A 10,802-nucleotide genomic window follows, 5' to 3' on the forward strand; every position below is an offset into this window, starting at 1 on the left:
TTTTGGTTACCTTCCAAAGTTACCTAAACTGACTTTCCGAAGTATTCCAATTAAGTAAAAACTGTTCTATTTTCATTCAAATCGCCTGAAACTTCACCAGAACCTAAATTCTGGTCATAAATGATGGTTACTCTTCATTTCGGACCGATATGATTGAGAAAAGATGTTTTTATATTTTCACAAAATCTAGTGTTCCAAGGGATAAATAAGGGATACACCATGGAATCGATATAGCTCTTGCGCTACCTACTGGTGAGATGAAAACCAAAAATTACACCGGTATGTTGTTTCTGACGTCTAATAGACGCAAAAAAACTATTTGCCCAACAAATTCCGAAAAATGACCAAAAAAAACCACCTAATGAGCAAACACATGCATTAGATGCACGATAGTTCGCAGTGAACTCAACGGCTGATATTCCGTAAAGCAGCGATGATGTGCCGAGTGTACAAGAAGCGTGAATTCTTCTAATACGGGTAGTAAAAGTCATATTGGCTTTAAACGAGTAACTTTAACCTTAATTTTTCAATATAATAAGTTCCTATACGAAAGATGTCAACATCATTTAAATCATCGACGTCAATTTGAGCAGAATGCGTCAAAAGCGTTAAATTCCACCGTTTACTTCACATTCCATATTTTTGAAAAAATTCATTTAATTAACATTTTCAATTGCAAATTGGTGTCAATTGATTGATGGAAAATATTTAAAATAAAATCGTGTATGTATATAAATGCGAATATTTCTGTTATTGATCAGTATAACAACACATCAACAGAAACCAATAGGCACTTTCAAAATAGAGAAAATGAAGCTATCTACTCTTTCAACGTGTATATCATTTTTGCTGTTTATTCAGGTACGACCTCAAAGAAAGACATCATAAAATCATTTTTAAATAATAAAAAAAAATTCTCTTCCAAAATTAAGTTAATCAATGGTATGCAACACAATGGCGAAGAAGACATTACATTCTCCAACTTGCTGGACCAATTTAATAAAAAAGCGGCAGAAAAAGGATTCGACATGGGATCAAAGTTGCAATTCATAATCAAGATTTCGAACACAGTTGGCAAGTTGAAAAAGAGACTTGGGACGCCACCAAAAGAATTCATGGATAGCAAAAAATTGAAAAGAGTATTGGCAAGTGTGCCGAAAACCATGACACTCACAATCATGTTTGCTAAAGTAAACGGTCGTGAATTTCTCACCCAAGCGATTGGAGTTATAAATAATGCTCAAACCGTAGACATTCGGGATGTTAGCGCCGAAATTTGCAGAGAAATAGAATTTATACCGCCGTACGATAAATTTTTCGATGAATGGTATAAAGCATGGGATATGGATCCAATTAGCGAAAACCATGTGAATCAAGTCTATAAAGAATTACCAGTCATGACCACGAAATATGCGCAATTGTACGATTTATACCACAAACGGTTGGGGGAAGTCGAGGCAGCAGAAACAACAGTTAAATTTCTCACGAAATTAGTCAACACCGATTTTGATTTACTTTTGAAACTTAATCCGAAAGGAAAAAGCGATGCTGTACAGGCCAGAGAAATTGTTGTAAGATTACAACCGCTTTTGGAAAGATTATTTCAAAATCTGGGTCAAGTTTCTAATCACCTTAAAGAAGTTAGGGATGTTCTTAGAGCATACAACGCAGATCGTGTTAAATGGATCGAATTTTTGATGGAAATGAGAGAGACGTTAGCATCAAAACGAAAAACAATAATCAAAAATAACAGTGTGGAGCCGTTTTTAGCTGTGAATAATATGCGCATTGACAGTATGAACCAAATTATAGCTTATATTGCTAAAATCCTTTGCTTCCGCGATTAATTCTTTTTGATTATGTGATGGTAACAATAAAAGAATGCAGACAAAGAGAATTTTGAAAGTTCATTTTTATCTCTTTTTTCTTTTCCTTATTTTTATTTGTACAATTTTTGAGACCTTCTCAAAGTAAGTTTGTGAAATGGCTCGAAGAAGTAATTTTTGTTCAGAAAACGCCCTCGATTCCTTTTTGCGTTCAATTTTGTGTCAATTGAGTTCTTCTGCCGTAAGTTTTCACATTTGAAGCTCATGCAACGAGTAACAAACAAACGGAAACAATTTTCTCAAATTTCTGCATCAAAAAAATAAAATAAAATAAAAAGTTTGCTAAACTTCATAATATAAAGAATATTCTCGTTTGAAATGAGTCATTCCGATAAATGAACTACAGAAACACAATGAATAAGCAATTTAAACGAAACAAAGCGAAATACGTATTTTTTTATTTTAAGTACTTTTATAGGAAAGATAAATACATATTCAAGGACAATAACTTGTTATTCATCTAACGTCGATCGAACAACAAAATTTCAAAGAATTTTTTTCAATTTTCAGTCTCCGAGTCGTCTAGTTCCGATGTCTTACGATACTCAAGTGAAAGAATCGATCATCTTTCCAAGGTCAATAATAAATTCTCAACTTTTGCAATGAAAAATAATAATTTTTAACGTACGTTGATTTGATTTTATTCCAATTTATAAAGATATTTATTGCATTTTTCCCAAGTAGTTTTTATACGAAAAATAATTCAGAAGTAAGAAAAATTCAACAAAATATTAAAGATCTTTTCGGAAGCAAAGGATTTTAGTAAAACAGTTTACCACTCGTGACATAGCAGCCTTGCGCTTTTTATTCACCACAGGATTTACTTCCCTGTTATTATTTTTACTCAACGTCGTTCTTCGATCTGACGTCAAAGACTCCCTTATTTCCACCAAAAATTCGATCCATTTAATTCGATCTTTGTTGTATTCTATCAGAACATCCCTGACCTGTGTAAGTTGACGAATCACGTGTTCTTGATGTTGCCCCAATCTTTCCAAAAGCGGCTGTAATCTTAGAACAGTTTCTCTGGCCTGTACAGCATCGCTTTCTTCTTCCGGATTAAGTATCAAAAGCCTATCAAAATCGGTGTTTATCAATTTTGTGAGAAATTTAACCCCCTTCACTGCTGCTTCAACTTCTCCCAACCGTTTGTGGTATAAATCGTACAATTGCACATACTTCGTGGTCATAGCCGGTAGCTCTTTATAGACTTGAATCATATGTTGCTCGCTAATAGGATCCATATCCCATGCTTTATACCAGTCATCGAATAGTTGATCATGGGGTGGTATGAATGTAATTTCTGTGCAAATTTCGGCACTAATATTTGGAATGTTCTCCGTTGCTGCATCGTTTATAATACCAATCATCAGACGCAGAAATTCACGACCATTTACTTCAACATAATCGGGTCCTGTAATTGTCATGGTTTTCGGCACACTTGCCAATACTCTTTTCAATTTTTTGCTATCCATGAATTCTTTTGGTGGCGTCTCTAGTTTCTTTTTCAACTTGCCAACTGTGTTCGAAATCTTGATTATGAAATGCAGCTTTGATCCCATGTCGAATCCTTTTTCTGCCGCTTTTTTATTAAATTGGTCCAGCAAGTTGGAGAATGTAATGTCTTCTTCGCCATTGTGTTGCATACCATTGATTAACTTAATTTTGGAAGAGAAAATAAACATTTTTTTTATTTAAAAATTCTTTTTTTTATGTCTTTCTTTGATGTCGTACCTGGATAAACAGCAAAAATGATATACACGTTGAAAGAGGAGATAAGTTCATTTTCTCTATTTTGAAAGTGCCTATTGGTGCCTACTGATGTGTTGTTATACTGATCAATAACAGAAATATTCGCATTTATATGCATGATTTTGATATTTTTCGTCAATGTAATCAGCTGACGTCAGTTAACGATAGAAAATGAAAATTTCTAATTAAATGGATTCTTTAGGAACTTGGAAATTCGGCACTTTTGAAGCATTTTGCTCAAATCGACATCGATGATTCAAATGTTAACAACCTAAATACACGACCTGGCAATTTTCCACGTAAATTCAATGAATGATGCGAATATTTTTGAAATAGAATTTGTTTTTTTAACGATTCAAAATGTATATATTAGCTAGTTTACAGTAGCAAATTCTATTATTATGCTAAAATGAAATGTTCAAAACACATTTAATTATAAATTGAGAATGTTATAAAAATTGATTGAAACTGTAGCCCAAATACTCAAAATGTTGACCTACGTGGAGCTGTGTGTCTCGTCGGAAACAGTACACAACACAACAGTAAACCTTCAGTGGTGTGCGCGAAATGGTAACTATGTGCATGCATGTTCTTAAATATGTGCATTTCAATCAACACAGCCCCACACATCCATGCACATCTCAACTCCGCATTCCAACGATTTGGGTAATAGTCTGCTTACGTCATGTTGCTCCAATTGAGTGCAACTAAGTTATAAGAGCTATAGCTCTGTATAAATACATAACTTTTCGCATAAACATGCAATGAGCGCATTCGTTCAGTGGACGCACCTCATATACGTTTACCGGCGCGACATGGAAAATCTCGAAATTAAACGCAGTATTTCTCCACAAATTGGATAACATAGCAACAGTTCTGTTTTGCTTTCGATTTTCCCAATTAATAAGCTATTTTTAGTTTTTGTTTTGGAAACTGTTTTCGTTATTGCGTTGAAAGTTGAAAATAATTAACAAAAAACAACATCAAGTTCAGTAGTACACCAACAGTGCCCGTCGAAGTACTTTCTATGCAGAAATTGTGAATAAATGGTTGATAAAATAACAATGGAGACATATAGAGTGGTCGTGGTAGCTACTATAATAATAACTGCGATTTGGGGTGCATTCTGTTTATTAGGTATCATAATAATACCAAGATTTGAAATAAACGCCATGAAAATCTTTAATAATATCCTTGTTATTATATCATTTGGTAAGTCTGTAATATAAGTGTCCTTACTGTGAAAAAACAGCTTTCACTGTTTAAATGTTTTCAGTCATTTTTTGTGCGCTATCATTTGCTGGTATTTCAAAAGTAAGTGGATTTTAATTCCGTGAAAATAATATGACATCATTAATTCCTCTCTTCGATAGGAGCGTGAAAGGTTTAAATTGGTATCACTGATAACGTGCATTGTGGTTTTCTTACCCACCATCGTATATTGCATATTTTTCGCCGACTACACTATTGGAATAGGTATGTTTATTTCGGAATTTTCATTTCTCAATTTCTACAAATACAAATGAATTTTTTCTTCAGTTTTCTTAATCATAATTTACGTCAATGCCTACCTGTTATTGAAATTTAAATACGAACTTATGCAGACGGAACCACAAAATGTTGATGTTGAAGTTAATAGTGTTGGCGGCCATTGGCTGAATAATTCTTATACGCCACTGCCCCGTCCATTTACGATCAGCGATCATGTGAATGATGTGCCTATTCCATCGACTCCACCACCAGATTATAATGCTGTTATGACGTATTTAAATGCAACGTCGTCTTATTCTAATACAAATGCAGTACCATTGAGCAACGCAAACAACTTTCACCAAGGACCTACGATGGCCGTGCAACACACTTGTTCGGATAAAAGTGCGACTAGATCAGACAATTGTGCAGTTTATGCTCCTGATGATTAGATGATTTTTTTAAGATCAGAATTGTGTTAATCTGACATATTTCCTATTTATTTCACTCTTTAGCCACACACTGTGGTGATGATATCAAAGTCGGACGAGTAAATAGAGAAAAAAACTAGTTTTTTCTTTTCGTTCGTCTCCCTAGCCATTTCTAAATGTTATTTACATCATATAAGAATGATCCACAATCACATACTCGTGCCATATTCGATTTTTGAGTCAAATAATTGCACTATATCATATTCAATGTTGATAAGGTCATAAGGTCAGTAATATGGGTGTGTTATAGCGTTATTTCATTTATTTCGCCAAAATTCGGTCTGAATAACACCATATATATATATATATATGTATTGCGGTTGGTTCAGTTAAATTTGTTTGAAATTGATACAAAAATCATTTTTTACGCACAGCAGTCGCATTAATTGACGCAATGATGTGCGTATCCGCTTACATTCGACGAACGCAAAATTTGAATAAACAACGCAGTCTTGTGTCATCCATTGAATGAGACACATCGCAACCATAGAACAAAGCACGAAAAATGAAAAGTTCGGTTTTACTTTCGTTTTTTTCCTAATCAATAAGATATTTTTAATTTTGGCTATTGTTTTGAAAATAAAATGATTGAACGATGAATAAAAGAAAAAGCAACGAAAAATGCTTTATTGCAAATGTCAATTTCATAACAGATCTTTATAAATAATAAATTAAACCACATGCGAATACATTGATGCGACTTATTGACTTTTGGCCCAATTAAAATTTCATTTAATTAATCATGAAACATGAGTGCCGCGTATCTCGCCATTTCGCAAAAATTCCATTCTAATAATAGTTACAAAAAAATATACGACGCACTGACCTTGACACTGAATTATTCTTCGATAGGGGCAAAAAAAGTACAAATTACTGATATCGTATGCTGTGCTTCTTTTAATCACCATCATATATTGCATATTTTACATCGACTTCCTTCCTGGGATGAGTAAGTTCATGTTGGATTTCTATTTTTCCAATTATAATTATATGATTCAATTTTTGTTCAGTATTTTTGATCGTCATTTATGTTGTTACCGGTATGATATTGCAAGTGATATACGACAAGAATGCTACGGAGACACGCCTATCAAATAGATCTGATATTGAGTCCCTTGGACAAGAAAATGATAAAATTAGAGGAACCAACTGGTGGACATATAGCCCGTGATAGTAACCGAAGCGCTGACATTGAGGTCCATCCATGTATTGCCCATCGACACTTGTATGCCCCATCGACATCCAACATGGATGAAATTCGCGCATCAAATGAACCGCCAACAATTACCCATCACAACAATCATAGATCCAATGAACAAAATGCAATTCCAAATCCCAAAAGATCATCACTATATCACACAGTAGTTTTGCATCATAATAACGTCACGTTTTCCGATTCCGTACGAGTTTATAATTCTGATTCAAAAACCGGACCATTACAGTTGTCCACACAAAACACGCCATCGAATAAGGGTTCGACTGGGTCAGGCAATTGTGAAATTTATATTCCTGATTAAATGAAATTATGAAATATAGTTGCTATTATTCATTTGGAAGAGCTTTTACCTCTCCGCAAACATAGTGTGGGAAAGGTATTTTTGGTTAGTTTGATTTTTTAAACTCAATTCAGTACAATGTAATACATGAATAAATACGATTTTTTTTATAAATAACTTAAAAAATTGGTTTTTCACTTCAAAATTTCTTTTATTCCATTTATATTATCATTTTCGATCAAAATAAAAAGAGAATTGAATTTGATATGACATTGGAACGAATTTAGACACAATAAATTTGACAATCATTGAATTTAGACATAGTTTGTCATTCGATGACAGCTGATGAACTGTCATCTAATCATTTTCACATTGCTCGTGGAATTTCACGAAAAAAGCAGCAAATACGACATTTAGAAAAAATATAAAAAGAAATAGAAAAAAATAGAATTTCATTGAAATTCCGCATTTTATACTGTGTTTCATACCGACAACTATTAAACAATCAAATAAAACACCATGAATAAATTGTGTTCATTGAAAAATCTACAAAAATTGATATACCCAGGTCATCGTTCATTGGGCACAACAAATGCCAAGCTCCAGTCAGTGGATGAACCGAAAGTCGACGAGGTGAGTAAAAAAAAACCATTCATAAATTTCCATAAATCCACGAAGATGTGCACATTTTTCTAGTTCGATAAATTTTTTATTGAAGCCAAAAGAAGTGGAGATTGAAGCGCCGTGGGGTCACATCGCTGCAAAATGGTACGGACCATCAAATACCCGCCCCATCGTACTGCTTCATGGGTGGATGCTCAATTGTGGAAGTTTCGATCCACTGATCCCATTGTTGCCGAAGCATCTCGCATATTTGTCGATTGATTTGCCGGGTCATGGGCTATCAAGCCGTTTACCGCATGGAATAATGTATACAGCAACCAATTATCTGAATGTAGTGAGCATCATTCAACGTCATTACAAATGGGATCAAATGTCATTTTGTAGCCATTCGATGGGTGCTCAAATCTCGTCACTTTATGCGGCACTGTACCCAGAACGATGTGATTTATTGATTTGTTTGGACGCATTGATGAAACCATATCCTGGTAATGCGGATCATATAATCGAGTGGGCTCGCAAGAGTTGCGACGAATTTTTGGATCTGGATCAATTGAATCGATCCGATAAAGAGCCACCAAGTTATACGTATAATGAAGCGCTTGAACGGTGGGCAAAACAAGCGAACTTAACACCAGAAGCCACGGAATATCTTATGAAACGGGGTGTTACCACATCAAAGTCGAACAAAAATCTCTTCCATTTTACCAGAGATGTTCGACTTAAATTGATGGAATTTACGGCGGCCAATATTAATGATGACGTCCATCTTAAGTTGATGGAACGCATAAAGGCACCGCATTTTTTCATCAAATGCAGTAAATCGAAGGAGTTTGAAGGAAAAGAACGATATCAAAAGGCGTTGGATATTTTGACCAAGGCGAATCCAAAGTTTGAGTTGCGCACCGTTGTTGGTGGCCATCATTGTCATTTGACCGAACCAAAGCATGTCAGCGAGCATATTTCGAAGTTTATCAATAAATATCGTCCGCAGATCGAGAATTGATGGGATTATAGGATACTGTTGCACGTTTTACTATTATGATTTCCTATTGAATGTTACACAGATTTAATTCAATTAAAGTGGTTTATGGATTTAAACAAAAAGCATCGACGTTTTTCATTGATTTTTCAGTTTTTTTAAAACTTTTTTTCAATTTTTTTTTTTTTAATTCCAAATAATCAATTTTGTTCTTCGTCCATTTATTTTCAGACTCCGGCCAATGTGATTGAGTTTGAAGAATTCCAACTGGACCTAACGTATGGACAAATAACCGGCCGATGGTGGGGTTCAAAAAAGAAGCGCCCAATATTAATGTGTCATGGTTGGCAAGATTGTGAAGGTTCAATTTTTTTTTATTTAATTCATTTAAATTAAAAATAAAAAAAAATTAATAAAAAAATTAATTTTTTGAAGGTTCGTTCGCGACTCTGATCCCATTGTTACCGCCAGAATTCAGCTACCTTGCGATCGATTGGCCGGGTAAATATTGAAAATTAATTTTTAAAAGGAAAAAAACTGTATCCCAACTCAATACTTTGTTGGTATTTAACGCAGGTCATGGTTTTTCATCACATCTCCCGCCGGGCTGTTATTATCACACCGTGGATTTTATCGTAATTTTAGAAGAAATTCGTATAAAAATGAAATGGGAACGTATCAGTCTGATAGGTCACTCGATGGGTGCGATTGTTTCGTTTTATTACGGTGCAATTTTACCCGAAAATGTCGACTTAATTGTTGCATTAGACACACTCAAGCCCCAAAATTATCCGCCACACACCACGGAGAAATTATACACATTCCGAGCAACTCAACTCATCAATTTGATGGGCAAGTTAAAAGAACATGCACCTGAATACACTTATGATGAGTTAGGGCAGCGGGTCCTTGACGGATCCTACCAATCTGTGGACATCGATAAAGCAAAATATATGTTCAGCCATGGTATAAAACCATCTAAAAATAATCCAAATAAATTCTATTTCACCAGAGACGTTCGGGTCAAGTACATGCAACCATTTTACATTGCACAATCGGTCGCAGCGGAATATATAAAACGAATTCAAGCCGCTTATTTATTCATCAAATCGGATGATCGGATCTTTCGAGAACCAGAAAAAAATATACTCGAATCAATCGAACTGTTTAAACGATACAATAAAAATTTTGACATGTTAAAAATACCCGGAACACATCACGTTCATCTAAATCAACCCGAATTAATGGCAGAGAAAATTGGAACATTTCTTCATAAACACTATATTTTCGAGGAACAAAAGTGCATTGAATTGAAATGCAAATTATGAATTGAAAATAGATTTGATCATTATCGTTTGAAATTATCGTACGATTTATGGATAAGTAAAAATATTTATAATTGGGTATAGTGGACTACGGGATCGCATTTTTATCTGGATGATCTGTTTTTTTTTCATTCACTCCAAATTTTTATTGGACACAATTTGTTAGCAATTGTTTTGATTACCAATTAAGTTGAAGTATTTTTTTTATATATTTATTTTACTGCCTTATCACAAGCCATCCAAAACTGGAATCATCTCTATCTTTGTACAAAATATCTACCGTAAAATATTTTACGGTATTTTACTTTTTGAATCTGCTTTTAAACGAGAATTTAAGTTTAAACACCAAAATGGGAACGGGAGATTGTTTACTTATTTTAACATTTAAAACCATAATAAATGGACATTTTAAACAATAAAATGTGTTTTTATTTGAAATAATCAGATTTTACATTCAGTTTCAGGCTCTATAAAATTTTACCTTTTATCGCATACACGATAATATTATTCGATTTGCTAGTGATTTTCGCCAAAAAAGTGAAGAGCAAAAAAAAACGATTTTATCCTTATTTCCGACAAATTGTTCACTTCGTCAGGGACCCCCCATAGATTTTTCCAGGGACCCCCTAGCCCCTACGGTATATCCTAGTTCGGTTTTTTTGATTTATTCAATTATCACAGCGGACGGCAGTACGCGCGAGTGACGAAACCACATTAGTGTGTTGAAAAGTTGAACTCGCTATATATACACGTAATATACGAAATCCAGACCTAGAAGG

At 34.2% G+C, this 10,802-nt stretch overlaps 4 protein-coding genes across 5 annotated transcripts; 3 read left to right on the plus strand and 1 right to left on the minus strand.

The window, feature by feature from the left end:
- Positions 1 to 758: 758 nt before the first annotated feature.
- On the plus strand, positions 759 to 1,910 carry LOC116349758. Its single transcript, XM_031781341.1, has 2 exons — positions 759 to 861; positions 933 to 1,910. The coding sequence occupies exons 1-2, from the start codon at positions 811 to 813 to the stop codon at positions 1,845 to 1,847; spliced, it is 966 nt and encodes a 321-aa protein (XP_031637201.1). The 5' UTR covers positions 759 to 810; the 3' UTR covers positions 1,848 to 1,910.
- Positions 1,911 to 2,502: 592 nt separating this feature from the next.
- On the minus strand, positions 2,503 to 3,805 carry LOC116349763. Its single transcript, XM_031781347.1, has 2 exons — positions 3,621 to 3,805; positions 2,503 to 3,544 (listed from the first exon to the last, which is right to left on the minus strand). The coding sequence occupies exons 1-2, from the start codon at positions 3,669 to 3,671 to the stop codon at positions 2,618 to 2,620; spliced, it is 978 nt and encodes a 325-aa protein (XP_031637207.1). The 5' UTR covers positions 3,672 to 3,805; the 3' UTR covers positions 2,503 to 2,617.
- Positions 3,806 to 4,490: 685 nt separating this feature from the next.
- On the plus strand, positions 4,491 to 7,281 carry LOC116349720. Its single transcript, XM_031781281.1, has 5 exons — positions 4,491 to 4,850; positions 4,915 to 4,952; positions 5,012 to 5,114; positions 5,178 to 6,548; positions 6,610 to 7,281. The coding sequence occupies exons 1-4, from the start codon at positions 4,685 to 4,687 to the stop codon at positions 5,558 to 5,560; spliced, it is 690 nt and encodes a 229-aa protein (XP_031637141.1). The 5' UTR covers positions 4,491 to 4,684; the 3' UTR covers positions 5,561 to 6,548; positions 6,610 to 7,281.
- A 159-nt stretch (positions 7,282 to 7,440) lies between these two features.
- LOC116349770 (probable serine hydrolase) lies at positions 7,441 to 10,384 on the plus strand. 2 transcript variants are annotated; one of them, XM_031781355.1, is made up of 4 exons: positions 7,441 to 7,728; positions 8,930 to 9,059; positions 9,134 to 9,199; positions 9,275 to 10,384. In XM_031781355.1, exons 1-4 carry the CDS (start codon positions 7,615 to 7,617, stop codon positions 10,024 to 10,026), a joined length of 1,062 nt encoding a protein of 353 aa, XP_031637215.1. In that variant the 5' UTR covers positions 7,441 to 7,614; the 3' UTR covers positions 10,027 to 10,384. The 2 variants fall into 2 exon arrangements, with proteins under 2 accessions (XP_031637215.1, XP_031637216.1); XM_031781356.1 differs by lacking the exons at positions 8,930 to 9,059; positions 9,134 to 9,199; positions 9,275 to 10,384 and adding an exon at positions 7,814 to 8,826.
- The last annotated feature ends 418 nt before the right edge of the window (positions 10,385 to 10,802 follow it).

The sequence above is a fragment of the Contarinia nasturtii genome, unplaced genomic scaffold (assembly GCF_009176525.2).
Source record: "Contarinia nasturtii isolate CC-2019 unplaced genomic scaffold, AAFC_CNas_1.1 Cnas_scaffold_3116, whole genome shotgun sequence".
Taxonomy (NCBI): domain Eukaryota; kingdom Metazoa; phylum Arthropoda; class Insecta; order Diptera; family Cecidomyiidae; genus Contarinia; species Contarinia nasturtii.